General features: G+C 37.9%; 1 protein-coding gene across 6 annotated transcripts in view; it reads right to left on the bottom strand.

Annotated features, from left to right (window-relative positions):
• The window catches only part of TRPC4 (transient receptor potential cation channel subfamily C member 4), a 211,515-nt gene that overhangs the window by 49,611 nt on the left and 138,074 nt on the right, over window positions 1-23,830 (bottom strand). For 4 of the 6 annotated variants that reach the window (XM_086329274.1, XM_086329273.1, XM_086329275.1 and 1 more), the window contains one exon: window positions 8,279-8,615. The exons of the other annotated variants lie outside the window; for them this stretch is intronic. In XM_086329274.1, coding sequence (XP_086185400.1) covers window positions 8,279-8,615 — 337 coding nt within the window. The remainder of the gene's footprint in view (window positions 1-8,278; window positions 8,616-23,830) is intronic. 6 annotated transcript variants of the gene reach the window in all.

Here is a 23,830-nt window from a genome sequence, read left to right as displayed (position 1 = left end):
AAAAAATATCAATTTAAAAGGACAGTCAATAATTAAATATGCTTAGTTTGAAGGCATCTAAAAATGCTTAAATTAGTATAGTTTTGATATCATCAGTTCAACATTTAGATAAAAAAATCAGGAATATACAGTTAAGAAAGTACATGTTTTGAAACTGTGCCAAAGAACAATAATATGTTAGTTTCAGATTAAGATATAAAAAATGTAGAACTTTAGAATTCTACCTTGTCTGTTTATGACACAAATGTTGTAATTTAAAAATCAAGTAAAATGTTTCTGTCAATGTAGTATTAGACATTTTATAGGATTTCTGTTTAATTTAAAATTTTTCATGATAACTAAAGCATTAGATATTTATATAGCTGGAAAAACAATAAATATTCCTCGTCACCTTTTCAATGAGTGACAGTAGTCACTTAATAAATATTTTCTAATGAGTGGTTACTGATTTTTTCACTATGAAAATGACCACATTTCACTTACAGTAAAGTTCTATTTTTAAAACAATTATGTACAAAAGAAATCTCTATCTTTACATTTCCTGAAAACTCCCTACACACACATACATACATACATAAACCAATGAAAGATTTAAAAATAGATAACTAATGAGAACCTATTACATAGCACAGGAAGCTCTACTCAATGCTATGTAGTCTAAATGGGAAGGAAATCCAAAAAAGAGGGGGAGATATGTATACATATAGCCGACAGTTGATTCACTTTGCTGTATGGCAGGAAATAACACAACATTGTAAAGCAACTAAACTCCAACAAAAATTTTAAAAAATTAATGATATCCCTGGAAGCTAGGAAATTTAACTTCAGGACTTAGCAAGTGAACATGGAAACTAAAAAACAAACAGCTCAAGGTCACAGCAAAGGACTTTGTTCTTTCTTTCCAGAATAGATTGCTTCGGTCAGTACTAGGGAACCACTTATAATGCACAGGTTTTCGAGTACCGGTGGGCTGTGGAGATGGAAATACAAGTAATGCTAATGTGATAGTGATAAATTTGCTATATTAACAAGCATGACTTTCAATAGTGAATTATATCAAGTATATATCTTAAAGAGTGTGGCCTCTTTAAAAGATCAGAAACATGGTCCTCTCAGATTTGACCTGCGTAAAGACTTAAGTTAGCAAACAGAGGCAGAGAAAGTAGGGGAAAATGTCTATATTTGGAAACTTGAGTTCCCGGACTATTTTTGACTCTTTGAATTCTACTTCTGATACTCTAGTGGCTCAGCTGGTAAAGAATCTGCCTGCAATGTGGGAGACCTGGGTTCAATCCCTGGGCTGGGAAGATCCCATGGAGAAGGGAATGGCTACCCATTCCATTATTCTGGCTTGCAGAATTCCATGGACTATATAGTCCATGGGGTCGCCAAGAGTCTGAGACAACTGAGAGACTTTCACTTTCACTTTCTCACACTCCAAGGGCAGAGGAGGATTAAGAGGATCAAGAAAGCTCTGGAGTTAGACTACCTAGAGTTTGAATGTGCTGTGCTGCTCAGTGGCTTCAGTCATGTCTGATTCTTTGCAACCCCATGGACTATAGCACACCAGGCTTCTTTGTCCATGGGATTCTCCAGGCAAGAATACTGGAGTGGGTGGCCATGCCCTCCTCCCGGGGATCTTCCCAACCCAGGGATTGAAGCTGCAGCTCCAGCATCAGAGGCAGATTCTTTACTGCTGAGCCACAGGGGAAGCCCAGAGTTGGAATGTAGTATCTACCATTTGTCAGCTCCTTGATCCTGGGAAAGTTATCTAACTTTTCTAAACCACTTTCCTCTCTGAGAAATGAGATACTATTAATAACATCATTCATAATTACTAAATGAAGTGGAGTGACTATGAAGTTCAAATGAGATCTTACATTTTAATCACTTAGCACAGTGCCTAATTTTTTGGTTTCTACTGTTATTATCATCATTACTACTGTTACTATTATATTATCATTATTCTGAACTAATTGAAACCACTTACACCTTCCCTGTAGTCTTTTACTCTGACCCTCATTCATTTCCAAGTACTCCTCTTTTCCCGTCTTTTCCTTTCTTTCCTTGAACCATCAGAACCACGTTGTCAAACATTCTCCCAAGTCCTGTAGATTTCACCTGTTGGTGCATCAAATTTCTATTGCATGTGTGACCCAAAGGACTTAATTTTCTCTCCAATAAAGAAGTCATTTGGTCAGCAATAGAATGTGCACAAATAACAATTTACATGTATGTGAATTTGTTTGAGATTTTACTGTGTTACTCTTGATAAATCTTGGTAAAGGTGACCTTAAAATTAGAAAGATGGTAACAATAACCCGGTGTACGAGACAGCAAAAGAGACACTGATGTATAGAACAGTTTTATGGACTGTGGGAGAGGGAGAGGGTGGGAAGATTTGGGAGAATGGCATTGAAACATGTAAAATATCATGTAAGAAATGAGTTGCCAGTCCAGGTTCGATGCACGATACTGGATGCTTGGGGCTAGTGCACTGGGACGACCCAGAGGGATGGTATGGGGAGGGATGAGGGAGGAGGGTTCAGGATGGGGAACACATGTATACCTGTGGCGGATTCATTTTGATATTTGGCAAAACTAATACAATTATGTAAAGTTTAAAAATAAAATAAAATAAAAAATTTCTTCCTCACAGTTAAACAGGAAAATGAGGATTCTATGTCCTGCTGCTAAGTCACTTCAGTCGTGTCTGACTCTGTGCAACCCCATAGACGGCAGCCCACCAGGCTCCCTCATCCCTGGGATTCTCCAGGCAAGAACACTGGAGTGGGTTGCCATTTCCTTCTCCAATGCATGAAAGTGAAAGTGAAGTCACTCAGTCGTGTCCAACTCTTAGCGACCCCATGGACTGCAGCCTACTAGGCTCCTCCATCCATGGGATTTTCCAGGCAAGAGTACTGGAGTGGGGTGCCATTGCCTTCTCCATTCTATGCCCTACTGCAATGAATATCTGGTTTTCCTGAAAATTAAAATATCCCTTTAAATGAATGAACAGATGTTCTCCAGCTGTGTTTGAGTGTCTCTATGTGTCTGCAGCTAGTTTAATGAGGTGGTTAGAGTACGTTGTGAAGGGACAGAGTGGGGAAAGACTATAGTCGTGTTCCTTATAATTCTGGATTTGGGGGGCTTTTTGAGCAGATAGATAATTCAGGGGAAAGGCTGAAAGTACGAGTATCTGAAGCCATGTGATCTTAATGCCTATTAGAAGATGAAGAAATAGTCATAAGTAATAAAGTATACAGGATTGTTTGTCTCTATGAGTCTTTATCTAGATGCAAATGTGATCACAACTTTTCACATTTTCAATTTGTCAGGCCTTGTTGAAATATTCAGATTTTTAAATATCAACACTTCAAAAGATAAAAATATAAAGTAGATGAGGGAAATAAGAGGCCAATTCTGTTGCAGAAAAACTGTTAAATAAGTATGTATTATAGGCAAGATGTATAATCTGGATATTATGAGCAATCCTTAATTTACGCCTAGAAATTCACTAGAAGCTATTTTTAACAGAGCTCAGATTTCTTCCCCTGATATAACTTTTCCTTGGTTCACCCTTCTCATCAAGCTCAGTGTGCACAGATTTGTGTGCTACATAATTATGGCATATTCTTAAGCATACACATAATAATAAGTCACTTCAGCAGCCATTTCTATTTTCTCATTGGAAACAAGGCATTTCCTGCTTTATTAATATGATAGCTTTCATTAACATTCTACTTCTTTTGTGAAAAGTGTTATCAATTTCATAATTTCATTTTGCTAAGATATAACATGTCGACATCTGGATATTTCACATATATAAACACTTTTTTTTTTTTTGCAGGGGAATAAGCTATGGCAGAAATTTGATTGTTACAATTTAGTTATAATGGATTCTGTGAAAAAATTCAAGTTAGTTTTGGGAAGGCTTTAAAAATTAGCATTCATTTTTTTTCACATTTTACTCCATATTATCTCTAGAAACAAGTGACATCTGAGTTAAAACTTCTGCTATAACTTAGATGAATTCTCAAAATATGTATTCTACATATAATATGCTATATTTACCTTGCATTTAAATTCTGTGTAAAAATGACTTTCCCATATGAATATCATATTCATTCCCTTTCCTTAGTATTATTAATACATTGTTAAAATCAAACTCTTAATAAAGTAAGATCCTTGGGATCATGACACAACAGAAAATAGAAGTAGCCATGTCTTTAATCTGACCCCAGGCTTCTTTTAATCCATCACGGTCTTCCCAGTGATACTTTCTCTCTAGACAGTTGAAAAGCATAGCTCTGTTATCAGGCCATGTGCATGCAGGATGAAACTTGTTTTGCATTTTACTCTAGCTCAAATGGGTCATTTGACAATCTGAGAAATATACTGATGTCCATCTGTCTATAATCTACCTTTTTATTGAGAGAGTTCTAGCTGAATTATCTGATTAGTTTTCTCTGTTGCTTAAAACTGTATATCTCAAGATGACCAGAATCATAAGTTTTATTCTGTATCAGGCTTTTAAATTTCTTTGCTTCATATGCTAAAGTTCATCCTGCAGGAAACACGTGTGAGAAGATCTCTAGAGGTTATTTGACAAGAGAAAAGAAGTGTTGATACAAGAATGTCTGAAGGAAAAATAATTCGAAAAATGTTGCAGGAAATGAGCTACAATTTATCAGTGACACCACAGTGAAAGGACAGAAGGACCATTGTAGATTGTCTTCCAAAGATATCAAACGCAATAGACTTCAATTTATATAGTCAAAAAGATGTTGAACTTCAACAGGAAAGATAGTGAAAATGACACAGAAACATTATTCTGCCATGCTACCAAATCACAAGATATCTGGAGCTATAATGTTGTGTAAGTTCTTACCCTTGAAACACAGCAGGGTATATCAAATAGAAATTCCTAAGCAAAAACCATACTTCTTCATCCCTTGAAGGATGGATTTGGGAGGATAAACTTTAAAGTTAGAAGAATTCTCTATTTAGAAAAAATGAAAATTTATGATAGAAACAAGGAAAGCAAAAGTCTTTTTGTCAAGGTAAGTGAAACGTGAGGTATCAAACTCATCATTTCCTTTAAACTACTGTATCATAGGTCTGGGAAACATCTGAAACTGGAAGGAAAGAATAGTAAAATGAAAAAATATTTCTTCACAAAGCAAATAGCTCACAGAGGCGACATCAGTTGAAAACCTAAGTTGGTTCAGGAAGACTTGAGAAATTGAAGCAGAGAGCTTCAGTCAGTCATTGGGAAAATTAACATGATGAGGGAAACAGTTACAAGCCACAGTCTTATAAGTAAGTCCCTCAGTCTTGTTATTAGAAACTTAGAGCCTTACAATTTAGGGACCATGCAATATATAGTCAGTTACTCAACTTATCAGACAGCAAGACTGAGCAAGGCAATTCAGAATGTTCATTAGCATAGTCATCAAATTAAACCATGCCTTTTGTGTCCACCACACTTTTGGTACAAAATTAAAGGATCCCTACCCTGCTGTCTTAGTCCTCCTCTCTCTATCCTCCCCCTCTCCCCACCAAAGAAAAGATCAATTTTCTCTGCGCTAATAATGATAGGTCCCTAGCACAGGATAGTAGGATAAAATGGGACTTAAACGTTATCACTGTGAATCTTTTCGTCTTATTGGTGAAAATACAAAATCCCGAGAGAGTGTGACCACCCATAATTTTGTAGTCTCTTAGTGATAAAACTTGGACATATATTCAAATCTGGTGCTTTTTCTTCTACAGCCAAATAATATGGAGAACATGCCTTATACTCATGAAGCTAGCAAAACTCTTAGAACTCAGTCTCAGATACGAGGCACTCAGAATTCACCAGGCTTGATGAATAATATAACTGTTTTGACAGATCTATTTGAAACAGAAGCATTCTTTTTCTCATGCTCTGCTATTTAAGCAAGATGATCATTCATATGTATTTCTCTTTTATTCTAGAACATCTCTTTTCATCCTAAAAATTCCATATAAATTAACTCACTGTAGTCAGGATATCTTAAGAAAAGGCTGCCGTTAGCAGCTATTTCTTTTGGCTGTAATTGTAATTCTCACAATTAAATGTATACCTTATTTAACCATTCAGCTGTAATTTGGAGATGATTTCTTCTAGCCAATTTTCATGGAAAATTCTGTTACAAGTTTTGCATGTAGAAGGCAGCCAATGACTGTTTTACTTGTATGAATTATTCAAAGTTTGGAGTTTCTACTTTTTATATTATTTACCATTTTCTGATAGTATACACATACGTCATTGGTTGTTTACTATCCATTTCTTCAGTAAAAGTTAACCTTTGTAAAGGGAACGAATATTTTCTTTTCTTACTTAAAAAATTTTTTTTGTTGTTTCACTATTACCTTGTACAGTCCTCACCCCATAGAAAGTACAATACATATTTTCATTGACTCCCTAAAGAAGAGATTAGAAATGCTATATCTACCTATGTTGCATTTTATCGACACCATTTTTCAAAGTGAAGTATTCTGTGTTTCACTTGGGACACCAGGATTTTTAGACATTCAATATGTTACACACAGTGGGAAATTTAACCTCTAAAAGCTTCCCTGCAAATTGTTCCCAAGAAATTTTCTATGAAGGAAACCCAATGAAGAACATATTCCTACTGTGAGATATTTAATTTAAATGGATACAGGGAGGGTCATTTTATACTTAATATCAGTTACTGTGTCAAAATTATTTTTATTCAAAAATACATTTACAGACTAAACCTTCCTTCTAACTTGAGCAAGATCAAACATTATTTCAGATTAAGGCGAATGTACTTAATTTTAAAGTTCACTTTAGAAGGGTTTTTTAATTAGTAATATTTGTAAAACATCAAATCTTGTTCCTAAGAACTTTTTTTTTAATTTTTTTATTATTTTTTTTAAATTTTATTTTATTTTTAAACTTTACATAATTGTATTAGTTTTGCCAAATATCAAAATGAATCCATCACAGGTATACAAGAACTTTTGTTATTGTTAGTACTTACAGTATTTGTAACCTTTAAAAGGCATATCTATCTTGACTCAGACACTTTTTTTCCCTGCCTTTTCCTCATTTTACAGTCTCTCCAGCTATTTTGACAGCTGACCCAAACTGATCTTCTGAGATAGTAAATCATTAAATTTGTCACATATTTTCTAATTACTAGTGCTGACATGGATATGCTACCAGAGAGGTTTAAAATGATGAGCTAAACTGACAAAATGCAATTTCTCAGCAAAACACAGTAGGAGAAGGAAGAATAATTAAAATTAAAATTTTAACCATGGCTACCATAACAGGAGGAAAGGGAAACAAGGTTTTTGTTTTTGAAGTTTTCTACCTTACCATGATTTGTTGCAGATCCAAAACCAATTTCTTTCTTTTGGAAAGAACAGAGATAGGAAGATGTCCTATTGTTTAATTTCCTATTATTCTGATTTACTATGTAGTTTCAAAGATAAACTTAAAGGGGTGGATTTTTTTAAATGGTTATGGTTCCTTTATGTACAGTTCACACTAATTCTTCAGAGTGATTTGTACTTTTAGAAGGTGTATTTGTTAAGAGGGCTTCCCAGGTGGCTCAGCAGTAAAGAATCCACCTGCCAATGCAGGAGACTCAGGTTCAATCCCTGGGTCAGGAAGATCCCCTGGAGAAGGAAATGGCAACCCACTCCAGTATTCTTGCCTGGGAAATCCCATGGACAGAGGAACCTGGTAGGCTACAATCCATGGGGTCACAAAAGAGCTGGACACGACTTTCTGACTCAACAGCAACAACAAATTTGTTAAGAAAATTAACACATTAAAATGATTATTTAATGAGACATTTTGAAAGTCTTTAGAAGACTCCCTTCTCCAGGGGATCTTCTCAACCCAGGGACTGAACCCAGGTCTCCCACATTGCAGGCGGATTCTTTACCATCTGAGCCACCAGAAGACAAACATCTCCCCCCCCCCAAAATCTCCAAAACAACCCAGAGAATCAGCCACTTCAGGTTTCATAATTATTAAAATCTATAATTCTCAAACCTAAAGTTATGTTTCATAGGTGGCATTTGGAGACAGGTCCATCACAGCTTGTGAAATCTTCATTTAGCTTTGGGGATTAGACCTTGGCGCTACAATGGTTGGAACCTGTTTTAAACATTCCCGCGTCCCCAACTATAATGAATATTCTTTTCTGAGCAACACAATTCTATGGTAGCAACACGTTTGCATTATAGTTTTCTATAGTATCACATTTACCCAGGACCCACGGTAATATCATCCACTCGACGATGGTTGGTGGTGGACCTTGCCTGTTCAAGTCTGACCTGTCGATGTGCTGAGAGGCAAGCAGGAGCAGGAACAGAAAAGTCAAATAGGACGCTGTGTGGCAGATGAACTTGATAAATGGCTTTCGGATGAAGAGTCCGAGGGGGCTTTTGGGAGCTATAAGGTAGCACACAGAGAAGACGGGGAAAAGGAGTCCTACTATGAAACACGTCACCATCTTCACGGCCCAGTGTCGTCTCCTCCAGCCGGGGAACTCGTCGTACCAGCGAGACGCCAGCAGTTGTTGACAGTTGGGCTGAGCCACGAACTACAGGGAAAAGGAAAGGAAAAAGGGAGAGTCCGGGTTAGGGGCAGGGCTCCAACCCACTGGGAGGAAACCAGTCAAGTCACCAGGTCTGTTCTAAACAATTGTATACTTACACCATCATAAAGGGCTTTAAGCCATTCTGTGGACAAAGTTCACTTACTGAAAATTTGATACCCAAGGCCAAGTGCTGTGTGCTTAGCCAGACACCACAGGGGTCAAAATACTATGGCTACATCTCAGGATGCAAAAATACAGCCGAGGACTAATAATATCCATAGGATAACTGAACAAAACTGTGTATAAAGATGCCTATGTAAGAATTGTCATATATATATGACATAAAGTAAAAAATATTATTTAGTGGTTATCTCTTGCTTTGGTGATTATTTTCTGGTTATGACTTTATACTTTTTCCCCCCATTTTTACACTTGGTGTGTTTTCAGTATTTTCTATAATGAACACTACTGTCATATCAGAAAAAGTGAATATACTTTTAATTAGGTTGAGGCAATAAGAAAATCATATAGGAAAGCATATTAGATGACCAGGATGTAAATCATCATAGCTGAATTGGGAGGAAATTAAGCAAACACCTAACCTAAGTACAATCAATTACCACACACAAAACATTCCCCAAACATGACATCGTTTTTACCCTGCCAACATGTTTTTACATAGATCTCACTCTATTTTAATGATGAATAGAGGGGGTTATAAGAGGTCTGAAAATGTATTCAAGAAGGTTACATATGTATTAATAGTAAATGATGAAATGTGCAGGATCTCTTTTTCTGCATGCTTTCTCACTGAGACTGACAGCTAAGCATTATATAAATTCAGAGGAAATTTTTTCTTCCAGAAATTCTTTCCAGTGGTCTATGGGAAAATTTGTATAAGCAGAGAAGAAAGGGAAGGTAAGGCACGGTGGGAGAAAGAGCAGAGATGCTTGTGAGAAAGTGTTCAGCATGTTTAAAGGATGCTCTGTGGGCACTCCCTATGGACAGTAGCTTGCCAGGCTCCTCTGTCCATGGGATTCTCCAGGCAAGAATACTGGAGTGGGTTGCCATGCCCTCCTCCAAGGATCTTCCCAACCCAGGAATCTAACCCCTGTCTCTTATGCATCCTGCATTGGCAGGTGGGCTCTTTACCCCTAGCACCACCTGGGAAGTCCCCTCTGGATGGTAGTAAAAGCTTTAGTTCCTTGCAAGGGACTCAAGAAAGTTCTGTTGGAATAAAAAATTAGACACACCCTAGAAGCAAAGTGAACACCTGACCCTTTCATAGGACTCTCCTCCTCCCCAATGTTTCTTACTTTTCTTCTTCACTCTTGGACTTTATTCATCTCCTTTAGGAGAACTTTACTTGACCCTGACTTACTCTTCTCTAATGGCAAGCAAGTAAACAGCCATTAGATACTCAGAAAGTGGCTTGATGATCATAAACCAGAAGCTGTTTGAAAGTGAGAGATAGGCCGACTGATTCAGTAGTTGAGATGTGCAATATAGGCTGGATGCGAAATGAGTTCTCATGCAATTGTTTCTCTTCATTTTTTTCTTAGATATAGGGTTTATCAAAGTATATAGTGGGTAAAGCAACATATATATAAATTGAATTAAATATATAATAATACATTCAGCAAATACAGCTAAAAAAAAATAAAAGTGCATTTCTTCAAGACTGAGATGCTAGGACTCTTTTCACTATTTTGTAAGCTTCAAGCTCCATAATTAGTAAAGTTAAATGTTATAATTCAAAAATAACTTCTGTTAACCCATGAAATAGCTGGCTTAAAAACTAAGATCATGGCATCCAGTCCCATCACTTCATGGCAAACAGAGGGAGAAGTGATTTTATTTTCTTGGGCTCCAAAATGATGGCAGCCAGTAACTGAAGCCATGAAATTAAAAGATGCTTGCTCCTTGGGAAAAAAGCTATGACAAACCTAGACAGCATGTTAAAAAATAGAGACATTACTTTGTTGAAAAAGTTTCATATAGCCAAACTATGATTTTTCCAGTAGTTATATATGGATATGAGAGTTGGACCATAAAGAAGGCTGAACGTGGAAGAATTGATGTTTTTTAACTGTGGTGTTGGAGAAGACTCTTGAGAGTCCCTTGGACTGCAAGGAGATCCAACCAGTCCATTCTGAAGATCAGCCCTAGGATTTCTTTGGAAGGATTGACACCAAAGCTGAAACTCCAGTACTTTGGCCACCTCATGCGAAGAGTTGACTCATTGGAAAAGACTCTGATGCTGGGAAAGATTGAAGGCAAAAGGAGAAGGGGGTGGCAGAGGGTGAGATGATTAGATAATATCACTGACTCAATGGACATGGATTATAGCAAGCTCCGGGAGATGGTGAAGGACAGAGGAACCTGGCGTGCTGCAGTCCATGGGGTTGAAGAGTCGGACACGACTTAGTGACTGAACAACAACACATTCCTTGTTGATTATTTGGGTCAAAGTCAAGTGTTTGAAAGTCAAATAGGGCTTTACTTGAATATCTGCAGAGGACTGGCAAACAGAGATATAGGTCATTAACAAGTATCACTTTGGGTTAGTTTCCCTTCCCCCACCCCCAATACACACACATAATACTTCATGTCAGCGTTTTATAAACAAAGCATAGTCTACCAACTATTTTCTCATATAAACTATTTTCTACAGTGTTCTTCATTAGAATTTAACACAGTTGAAAAACCATGATAGAAGGGAGTTACTGAAACCTATGGAAAAATGAAAGATATAATGAACAGTTGCTATCACCTCATTAATTCTCAGAAATTGAAGGAACACATAAGGGATTAAGCATGAACAACACATGTCGTACAGGCAGAAAAAGTAAAAGGAAGATATGTACTTTGTTCAACAGGGTCTGGTTAATTCTAGGACTCACATACTCTTCCCTTTTGGCCCAAATTTCATTAGAATATGAGACACCCCAGGGCAATTGAGCAAAATAACTTTATTGGGAGCACTTAAGGTTTGCTTGGATAAATACTTCATTGCCTAATACATAAAAACGGACCGTGTTAAATTACCTAGAAAACGCAAATCATTTAATTTTTTAAAGAACACCTGTCGTTGTCAGGCGCTGGGTTAGCCTTAATCTTTACTAGTGCTTCTTCTTAAAAGATCTGTTTCTTTAATTATTGGAAAGTACACATCTGTGCTTAGTAAATGAATAGTGTGCTCAGTTTTTTACTAAACACCGACGCAGTGAGGTTTACAGAGAGGTAAAGAACAGAGGACAATATAAGAAGAGTAGGAGTGAGTGTGTGTAATCCACGTTTCCCAAGATGTGGATGTCATTTGGCTACAAATTTGTTCTAATTTTAGGATTGAAACAACCACAGAAGTATTCCTAAGAATCTCTGTAAATCTGAATATTCTCATAATGATCTGACACCCTCTTTCTTCTACACTTGTTTGTTGCATGTCTACACTAGGATTTTCCAAATTACACCCCACTTATTAATAGACTTTTCCATGAAAAATGTTACCAATGTAAATATTAAGAGAATTAAAATTTTATATCACAAAAATTTTCACTGTATTTAATTGCTAAGTGGATTTAAAGATATCATTTATCTCACGTGTCCCCATATCCCTTTCTTCCTTCTTTCCTTCTGTTCTTTGCTTCCTTCCCAGATGCTTCCTTCTTTGCACTTTTTCTTCGTCCCCTCCTTCCTGTCTTTCTCTCTTTTTCCCCACCCCCTTGTCTCTTGGTTTCCTTGGGTTATTTGAGACTACTCAGCTTTACGGCCCAAGTGGCGCTAGTGGTAAAGAACCTGCCTGTCAGTGCAGGAGACATAATAGACCGGGGTTTAATCCCTGGGTGGCAAAGATCCCCTGGAGGAGGGCACAACAACCCACCCCAGTATTCTTGCCTGGGAAATCCCAGGGACAGAGGACTCTGGTGGGCTTTGGTCCAAAGGGTCACAAAGAGTCAGATATAACTGAAGTGACTTAGCATCACAGCACTGCGCCAACCCACTTGAAGGACACTCTCAGAGGTGGCCACTCCATCTCTGTGACACCTGCCATTCGTCCAGTCCAGCAAAGCCTCCCCAGGTGGACCCTCGCATTGCCTGCCGGGAGTGTACAGATCCTCCTCCTCTACTCCATCTCTCTACTGCACAGGGAGTAATGGGAACCAACATCGCAGCACCGTCCCGGGGCTGGAGCTGGTAGGGTATTTTCAAAACCCACAATGTTACAACCCTTTCTCACTCTACAGTTGTTGGCCAAGTCTTAAGCAATTCTATCACGTTAAAATTCATATTAAAACATGATAGATATTCAAATTCATATTTGTGCCATGAATTTATAAAAGACACACTAAAAAAGAAAATATCTCCTATCCCTCTCTTGCTATAACTTAAAAAGCAAGTTAAAAAAACCCCTAATCTCATGATTTTTTATAAAATTGTTGAATCATGGTATTTTAAATATTGAAGAAACTGTGAAGATTACTGAATCTTACCTTATTTTTACAAATAAAGTGAATCCCAGTATCAATGATTTAACAACAACTCTACAAGGGACTTCCTTGTTGGCCCAGTGGTTAAGACTCTGCACTTCCACTGCAACGAGCAGAGGTTCCATCCCTGGTCAGGGAACTAAGATCCCACGTGATGCAAGGCACAGTGCATCCCACTCCCCCCAAAATAGCCTGTGGCTAAAAGAATAAAAACAACTACTCAAAATACTAAAACACCACAAGCCAAAAAGAAAACAAACGAAAAATGATGAGAGAAAGAAGACAAAGCTTCACAGACAAACACACAGAAACCCAAACAACCAAGAAATCTCAGTATTATTGGAGAGAAATTAAAATATTAATTGAGTATGGACAAAATAAATAGAAACAAATTCAAAAATTAATAGAGCTCTGATAATTAAAATAACTATGCATCAGATTTGCTATTTATTTTTTCTTCATCTTTTTGGTTTTTCAACATATTTTTTCATTTTAAAATATTGTGTCCAAAGTTCAGACACTGACCCAATTCTCCTAACAAGCAAAATCTAGATTCTGGAAACAACCAATCTGACAGCTTAATGCATCTTAACTCAGTCAGGTAGCTACATGGGAGTTTCAGCTGGCTGTTGGACAATTATAAAGAGAGTTGAAACTTTGGGGTTGAATGAATTACAGCAATTTATGTAAGGACTTAAAAGTCTCACAGATTCATATACATGCCAGTTTCCCCTGGGTCTTACAATTTATTTCTTAGAATTTCACAAATAATCTATATCCTTTGGAGTTTTATTTCCTCCATGGAGAGGAATGTTTTATTTCTTCTGCCCAGGAATATTTTTTGACAACTCATTTTGTAAAGTTGATAACAAGGCTTAAGAATGCTTTGTAGGCAGAAAGCTTCAGGAAATTATTTTCTTTATAGTTGAAAACCCTTTCTTTCTTTTACTTCTGGCCTTTATTCCCTTCATAACTGCCGATGACCCTTAACTGTCTGAGTATTTCTCTTTTTCTAGAGATAGCTTGAGTTGTGTTCCTAATTAAAAGAATTCTCCAGTCTCCCCAAGCATGCTCATAACTAATCACCCTCCTACTTCATTATTTAAAGCATCCTTTTCACCTGGTCCTCCCTAGTTTGAGTCAACCATATTATGCATCATCTATGAGTTGGACATTGGCTAGACAAGTGGGAGAGGACCAAGATCTTTAAGAATCAGATACATCTGTCTTCTAGGATCTCAAAATATGATGGGGACTGACCATGTGACTGGGTAACTTAATACACAGCATCATATGACTTGTGAGAAAAGAGATTGAATGCATAGGAGGAATTATGTCTAACATGAAATAGGGGAAATTGAAGAACAGAGGTAGAATTGATTAGTCAAGCCTGAGATACTAGGTAGAATTTAGGGGAGCAGTTTTCAAAAGATTTATTAAAAATGCAATAGTGCATGGGTTAAAGTCAGGTGGTGTCATCTTTTTCTCTTGTACCACTGTGGCTACAGATTTAACTTCATTTACAGATGACCTGCATCCATGAAATTAAAAGATGCTTGCTCCTTGAAAAAAATGTTATGACCAACCTAGACAATATACTAAAAAGCAGAGACATTACTTTGCCAACAAAGGTCCGTCTAGTCAAAGCTTTTGTTTTTTCAGTAGTCATGTATGGATGTGAGAGCTGGACTATAAAGAAAGCTGAGCACTGAAGGACTGATGTTTTTGAATTGTGGTGTTGGAGAAGACTCTTGAGAGTCCCTTGGACTACAAGGAGATCCAACCAGTCCATCTTAAAGGAAATCAGTCCTGAATATTCATTGGAAGGATGATGCTGAAGCTGAAACTCCAATACTCTGGCCACCTGATACGAAGAACTGACTCATTAGAAAAGACCCTGATGCTGGGAAAGATTGAAGGCAGGAAGAGAAGGGGACGACAGAGGATGAGATGGTTGGATGGCATCACCGACTCAATGGACATGAGTTTGAGTAAACTCCGGGAGTTTGTGATGGACAGGGAAGCCTGGTGTGCTGCAGTCCATGGGGTGGCAAAGAGTCGGATATGACTGAGCGACTGAACTAAACTGAACAGATGACCCCAAAAATCTACTTTTGAGCTCTTCATGAATGTGAAGCTCAAGTCAAGAGGCCCTCCTTGTTCCTTGATATAACCTGACATCTAGTTTCTAATAATCTGAAGTTCGGTGATAAGTCTTTGTTTTCCTGATCCAGATGTTTCATAATTTGATTCATATGTTACATGAATGATAAAAATTAAATAAACTATTTAGGTTGAGTTGAGAGAGCAGAAGAGTAAGATGGAAAGATGTGAAAGAAAGATTGTTTTGCAGATTGGCTGTGTTTCCTTGGAGGTAACCTGGTTGGACTAACTCCAGGATACTATGCAAGGTTTAAAAAGCATCAAAGAAACAAAATAGTAGTTGCATAAAGTGGGGCAGTGAATTTTGATAGGCACAGCTTGGTAGGTGGATAATTTTAGTTCAGATTTAGAGAATATCATGTTAAAAACTAGAGGATGGAGATAAGTATGTTCAGATGAGCAACTTCATGTTTTAGAAGGTTATATTCAATGATGAATATGCTAGAGATGGTGTAGAAAAGGATATTTCAGCCATAGTTTAGGATACAGACAAAAATGTTTACTGAAGCAATTTCTCCAGTCTAGGTCCTTGCTGCTCAGTGGAGGCTGAGGACAGTAACACGAGAGATGACTGTACAATCACTTATAGTCTTATACACAAATATATGATATTTATTCACTTTCATTGTATTACAGAGTATTGCAATTACGCCAATTTTTATATGTGCTCATATTATATAAACTAAGTTTAATGAATGACAAAATAAGACCTTTAAAAAAAGATTTCTATACAAAACTTATACTCACAAGATCATAATTAAAGCATGCATGCAGGCAGGCTGTTGCTTTGGTTGTGTCCAGCTCTTTGTGATCCTATGAACCCTAGCCCACCAGGCTCCTCTATCCATGGGATTCTCCAGGCAAGAATACTGGAGTGGGTTGCCCTGTCCTCCTCCAGGGGATCTTCCCAACCATGGATTGAACCCACGTCTCTTACATCTCCTGTATTGGCAGGTGGGTTCTTTACCACCAAGGCCATCTGGGAAGCCCCTAATTCAAGCACAGGGAATGCCAATAAAATAACTAGTTGACTAATTGAATTTTTATCAGCTTCATTAAAAAAAATAAAAAAGTCAATGAAGACTTAATTATATCTGAGAAGACATTGGCTAAGAAGCCTGAGATTAGTCAAGAAGACTGATAAACTTCAAGCTGTATCCCCCACAGGACACTGGTCAACAACCTCCTGGCTCTGTCAAGTTCAAAAAAATCTCTCCAGTCATCAAATCGCCTGATAACTTGCTTTGCACATGCATGTCAAATTCAGGTTTGCAGATTGGAATTCAGTGACTAACTCAGAACATTATTCCTAGGGCACCACTTCTGATGTCTACATATCCAGAAGGGAAGATGACAATGACACTCCATCTGACAGTGCTGGTGAGGCGGGGGCAGGATTGAACTTCTTAAATCATTTCTGGGCTGAAATTCAAAATTGGTTTGGCAACTGAGCTGGGCTGATGAGTGGGCAATAGCGGGAAGATGAAAATGCAGAGACAAAGGAAATAAGGTGGGAGGTGATAAACCCAACATTGAGTACATTAAATTATTGAACTTGACAAACAAACAAAATGAGGTTTTGGTAGTGGGAAGGCAGAATCAATAGATATTGTTAGTTCTCTGGAAATCACAAAGGGTAGAGGTCAGTAGAAATTCCACCTCTATTCACCGACAACCTCGTGAGGATGCCCATGAAGAACTGTTTTAAGCTATCTTGGAAAACAGAAGAAAAACTACCAGTCATTTCTAGCTGGCTACCTAGATGTTTTCATAAAAATGAAGAGAGATGTGGAGGCAAAAAATTATACAGTTATGAAGGGACCACCATTGGCCTGTTGAATCATGTAGGTGAATCATAGGTGAGAATGGTCGAATGGAAAACAAAAGAAAGTTACGTCCTGATCTTGGCCAGCTGTCAAGGGGCTGATTTTCCACTCTGATGAGCCACTGACAGTTTCTTCACAGATGAACAGCAGCTCAGAAAGAGTAGTCCCTTCTTAGTCTCCTGGAGACTAAACTGTTAGCTTATTGGGGACTAAACTGTGTTCTATTATCTTCCAAGAATCCAGGAGGGAAAAAAGTGACTTGATGGGAAGGAGAACTATTTGTTCTTTCGACACAAAAGGCTATAGTCACTCTTCTTTTCCCTTTTCTATCCCTTTCCACATAATTTCAAGACCAACTATTTCTTAGGAAAAAAAAAAAAAAAGACTAACCATGATACGTGTTGATAGAAATTTGGAGAAAATGGAGCTCTCATATGTTGGCCATCAAAATATAAATGGTCAACCACTTTGGAAAACAGTTTGGAAAACAGGTTATTAAAAAATAAAAAATATACATTTACCATACAATGGGTTTATTTCAATACCAGGCATTTCTCCAAGAGAAAGGAAGACGTATGGCCACACAAATACTAGCACTCAAGTGTCACAGTAGCTTTGTTTTTTAATAGCCCCAAACAGGAATAATTCAAGTTTCCATCAACCAGTGGATGGATAAACAAAATGTGGTATATCCAGGCTGTAATGTACAATGTGATAAATATAATTCATATGGCTGTATGTCATATATGAACGAACAATGGTAAGAGGTAACTCCTAAGAGTTCTTATCACAAAAATCTTTTCTATTTCTTAACTTTGTATCTATTTGAGATGACAGATGTTCCCTAAACTAACTGTGAGCATCATTTCATGGTGTATGTAAGTCAAACCATTATGCCATAAGGGCTTCCCAGGTGACTCAGTAGTAAAGAATCCACCTGACAATGCAGGAGGTGCAAGGGACGTGGGTTTGAGCCCTGAGTTGAGAAGATTCCCCTAGAGTAGGAAATGGGACCCATTCCAGTATTCTTGCCTGGAAAATTCCATGGACAGAGGAGCCTGGTGGGCTCCATACAGTTCATGAGGTCGCAAAGAGTCAGACACGATAGCATGCATGCTTCGCGCTACCTTCATGAGATGTTATCATAACATCAGATATCATTATTTCAGGCTTACACTAGGAAAAAAAAAGTTGTATTTACTTTTGGCTAAAACCTATTAACTTTTGAGTTCTTTCTCCATCTAAACTATGTACCATTCTCCTGAGATGACGGGCTTTGCAAAATGCAAATTGAACTGTGTCTCTTTCTCTATTAAAAGTCTATACTGTCATTTCACAGTCTCCAGGAAAATGTCTCAGGTTCATATAAAGCCTGCCAGGCCCTGAGCTCCTTTGCCATAAGGCTGCTTTCCTCCATTCTTGCATATTTATGCTGTAGGCACACATTCAAACTCTTCAGAGTGCTCTGATCATGTCTGTACCTTTTTTCCTGTTTTAGTAGCAATATATGCTGATATTTTGCCTAATATTACCCATGTCCTATTTCTTCACAGTGAATTCCTCGTGGGTCTTCCAGCTCAGCTTCTATTCACCTGATCATTCTTAGAGTCAACTCTTCTTTTTCTCAGTACTCACATTGTTCCTTGAGCATACACTTACAATCGCACTTACTCCTCTTATCTCCTGCATTTTAATTACGGGCTGCAGTGAGCTACTTGAGAAGGGTCTGTCATTTTTCATCACTTGATCCTTCGCACCAGTGCCTGGTCCCACAATGTCAATGAACATTTACTCAATTGAATTAAATGCTGAACATAGCTCAGGACTTATGAGTCCATTTAATTAGGCACTAACCACTCATGTAAGTTCCACGGCAAAGCCTGGTTGAAATCATTAGCCTCAATATTAAGAAGGGCACTGTATATTCTTATGCTTCTTTCCAGAAATTACAAAATTAGCTGCTTATCTTTCTTCTGAATACAACATTAATTAGTCCAGGCTGCTCCCTAGGAGATCCATGGTGCTGCTTGAATATAGGATAAGAAAATGCTTTGGTCTAGGTTACATGTCAGTGCTTAGAAGCCATTGAAAATCAAATTTTTCTTGGAAAATATATCTTTACAAGGAGTAGAGAGGCAGAATATTTCAAGAAGTTTCCAAGGAAATATATTTCAGAGAAATATAATTCAATTCCATGAGTTCAATGAAAGAGAGACAAAAACTTGAAGTGGTGAATGTAGTCTTCAGGGTACTGATCTTCTTAATATTGCTTTAAAAAAGATAATATGTGAAACTAATCACCAGTCCAGGTTCAATGCATGATACAAGGTGCTTGGGGCTGGTGCACTGGGATGACCCAGAGGGATGGTATGGGGAGGGAGGTGGGAGGGGGGTTCACGATGGGGAACACGTGTACACCTGTGGTGGATTCACTTTGATGCATGGCAAAACCAATACAATAAAGTAATTAGCCTCCAATTAAAATAAATAAATTTATATTAAAAATAAAAAAGATAATAATGATATTCTTTTCTATACCTTGCTCTTTTGTGTAATTAGAACTATGCATGTCTGATGAAAATTGTAAAGAAAAAAGACAAACCAACCTCAACAAACTCATTTCCTTAACTACAAAGCTATGCATGATGTCCAAACATTGGGAAGAAATGGCAACATTGGACTTTTATGCAAGAAAATATTGATGTTAAAAATGCATATGTACAAACTACAAAGTTTTAAGAATCATTTTAATCTCTATACAGAGGATGTTTATTCTTCACTACTCATACAGAACTGAAGCACTTTAAAAGTAGATTCAAAGTTTTATTCTCCTATCATGAACATTTACCACAACATATAGGATAGATTAAAGCAAATTTCATATTTTGACTTGGAACTCTCAGAACCTACTATCATTCTGTTCCCAGAAGTAAATATATCCCCAAATTTCATTGCATCAGTTGTAAGCTTTCGTAATACAATCTGTTTGTAAATTGGGGATTGTCTCTAAAAGATTTTCAGTAGTTATCTTTAACTATCACAAGATGTGAACGTTTCCTATGCCAGAACCAGTATCCATTCCAACCTCCCCTCACCGACCCACCCCACCTCCAATGCTGCCACAGTACAATTCAGGTGGTCCTATGGACGGTCATCCTACAACTCCTAGTCCGTCTGCTAACGTGGGGATGTCCAAAATTGCACATCTACTTTCCCAGCGGCAGAACCAAAAGTGTCCCTCTAGTTTTTTTTTTATATTTATGTGTGTGTTTGTGTGTGTGTTAAGTCGCTTCAGTTTTGTCTCTTTGAGACCCTATGGACTGTAACCTACCAGGCTCCTCTGTCCAGGGGATTCTCCAGGCAACAATACTGGAGTGGGTTGCCATTTCCTCTTCCAGGGGATCTTGCCAACCCAGGGACCAAACTCTAGTTGTCTTCTGTCTCCTGCATTGGCAGGTGGGTTCTTTACCACTAGTGCCTCCTGGGAAGCCCTATATATTCATACTTATATCTAACTAGCAAGGGTCTGTTTATGAGATGAAAAGAATTCATACACAATGATAGCTAATTGGATTCGCCTTAATCTTTCATTTGCATTTTAGTTCAGTTCAGTTGCTCAGTCTTGTCCAACTCTTTGTGATCCCATGAATTGCAGCACGCCAGGCCTCGCTGTCCATCACCAACTCCCGGAGTGCACCCAAACTCATGTCCATTGAGTCGGTGATGAGATCCAGCCATCTCATCCTCTGTCGTCCCCTTCTCCTCCTGCCCCCAATCCCTCCCAGCATCAGAGTCTTTTCCAATGAGTCAGCTCTTCGCATGAGGTAGCCAAAAGTACTGGAGTTTCAGCTTTAGCATCATTCCTTCCAAAGAAATCCCAGGGCTGATCTCCTTCAGAATGGACTGGTTGGATCTCCTAGCAGTTCAAGGGACTCTCAAGAGTCTTCTCCAACACCACAGTTCAAAAGCAGCAATTCTTTGGTGCTCAACTTTCTTCACAGTCCAACTTTCACATCCATACATGACCACTGGAAAAACCATAGCCTTCACTAGATGGACCTTTGTTGGCAAAGTAATGTCTCTGCTTTTCAATATGCTATCTAGGTTGGTCATAACTTTCCTTCCAAGGAGTAAGCGTCTTTTAATTTCATGGCTGCAATCACCATCTGCAGTGATTTTGGAGCCCCCCAAAATAAAGTCTGACACTGTTTCCACTGTTTCCCCATCTATTTCCCATGAAGTGATGGGACCAGATGCCATGATATTTGCACTTAGGAAATGACAAAAGATAGCGAATGACAGAGATTCGTGTCTCAGAACTGAAGGAACGGTGCCTTTCCACCCTGGGTTCTTCCCACCATGCCGTCTGTGTCCAAGTTTCCTGGTCTAGACTGACTCTGGGAGAAGGAAGGGCGAGCAGTCAGAATGTTTCCAACCTTCAGTACTTGAGTCCTCTCTATCTTATAACAGTGATTACTTGAGAATTTTCCATACTTGTTAGTAAATAGAGTTACAGTCTTGGCAATAATAAACATGATGATAACTATACCAAATGCCTCATTTTTGTACCTAGACTTTTCAGTGGAAATAAATGAAAGCTATGAGTACGTTTACAAATGCTCAAGAATTCCTTGTAAAATTCTTCCATAGAGGTGGAAAGTCCATTTGATAGCAAGCAGAACCTATCTGCTTCATATCAACTAGACATATTATTGCCAACTGTGAGAAACTATTTAACCACCTCCAAACATTTATAATGTAATTTTTGGTACATCATACAGATGAGGAAGGTAGTCAAAATATTTACTTATATTTCTGTCAGGATAGTTTTACTTTACTTAAAACACTGTTGAAAGCTGAAAACAGTATGAACTTTTGCTAAATTCAGTAAGACTATGACACCTCTTCCGGACACTTCTGTTAGGCACCTTATTCCTTAATCCCAAAAGAATTCAAATGTCACAATAGAAATTCAAGACAGGAATGTTTTCATACCCATTTCCAGAATTTAAAAACAGTGAGTAAGGTTCTACAAAGCATAATATTTAAATCAAAAGTACTAGTATTAGGACCTCATTTATTTAGTTAGTAGAAAGTTAAAGTCCCTCCAAATGACGAAGAAACTCCTTTTTTCTCTCCTTATAAATAAACAGCATCCAAGTAGTCTCAACCTTCTCAGCACACTGAAGATAGGTTTCTCATTTAGCAAAGTGAAAGTGAAAGTTGCTCAGTCGTGTCCAACTCTTTGTGACTCCATGGACTGTAGCTGCCAGGTTATTCTGTTCATGGAATTCTCCAGGCCAGAATACTGGAGTGGGTGGCCTTCCCTTCTCCAGGGGATCTTCCCAACCCAGGGATTGAACCCAGGTCTCCCACATTGCAGGCAGATTCTTTATCAGCTGAGCCACAAGGGAAGCCCAGAAATATTGGAGTGGGTAGCCTATCCCTTCTTCCGCAGATCTTCCTGACCCAAGAATTGAACCGAGGTCTCCTGCACTGCACGTGGATCCTTTACCAACTGAGCTATGAGGAAAGAAGCCTTTATGGCTTAATTTCTTGAGATTGACAGTCTCATTACTTCATCTTTAGCACAATATTCTTAATGCTGTGTAAGTTACAAGTTTGTCCAGAGAAGGAAATGTCCTCTCAACTGGAGTGAAGTCCAAGGCAAAATTTTCTAGTCCAGGACACTGTGGAGGCAGAAAATGCCCAGCAGGGAAACGTGGGGAGTCTCCCTTGAGACAGTTTTTCACAGTGTCACCGCAGTCTTGGCCTCAAAAAGTACCTAGATGTTTAAAGATTGGGAATATTTTTGAGTTGAAGATTTGGAACATTTATTCATTATCTAAGAGGTGACAATATCTGTTCATACTAAATGTCAGAGTCCAGACACTGCCTAATACCCAGATTTGAAGAGAATTCAAAATATCCCAAAGATCTCTCAGTAACATTGGAAAGATGTCAGATAAGTGCCTAAATACAAATTGTCTTATCCTTGTGAAGAGTATATAGTATAAATTAACATTGAAAAATAATATTACTGATAATTAATAATCATTATAGAATTACTAAATAAGTGAAGAAGGCAAAACTTTGTGAAGCAACTAGGAAATAAAAAATTACATCCTCTTTCATCATTCACTTTTCCTCCTTTCAGATACACATTCAAGCTCCAGAAATCTCCTGTTTTAAACCCTGCCTCCCCCTCATTCAACCACTCTAATCATCACCCCATCTTCTTCTCCAGCCAGGTTTTATTTTGAAAAAGTGGTTCAAGGAGCATTCTTCATAATAGTGGATTTTCTGTCTATACTTTTATATCAGCATCAATGATAATACATGATATTATAATTAACTCTATATCAAATAGAATAGAAGGAACATACCTCAACATAATAAAAGCTATATATGACAAACCCACAGCAAACATTATCCTCAATGGTGAAAAATTGAAAGCATTTCCTCTAAAGTCAGGAACAAAACAAGGGTGCCCACTTTCACCATTACTATTCAACATAGTTTTGGAAGTTTTGGCTACAGCAATCAGAGCAGAAAAAGAAATAAAAGGAATCCAAATTGGAAAAGAAGAAGTAAAACTCTCACTATTTGCAGATGACATGATCCTCTACATAGAAAACCCTAAAGACTCCACCAGAAAATTACTAGAACTAATCAATGATTATAGTAAAGTTGCAGGATATAAAATCAACACACAGAAATCCCTTGCATTCCTATACAC

The sequence above is a fragment of the Bos grunniens genome, chromosome 12 (genome assembly GCF_055505025.1).
Source record: "Bos grunniens cultivar Pamir isolate PY7600 chromosome 12, Bosgru_T2T1.0, whole genome shotgun sequence".
Classification (NCBI taxonomy): domain Eukaryota; kingdom Metazoa; phylum Chordata; class Mammalia; order Artiodactyla; family Bovidae; genus Bos; species Bos grunniens.
The sequence above is the reverse complement of the archived record's forward strand: the minus strand, read 5'-3'. Positions and strand labels throughout refer to the sequence as shown.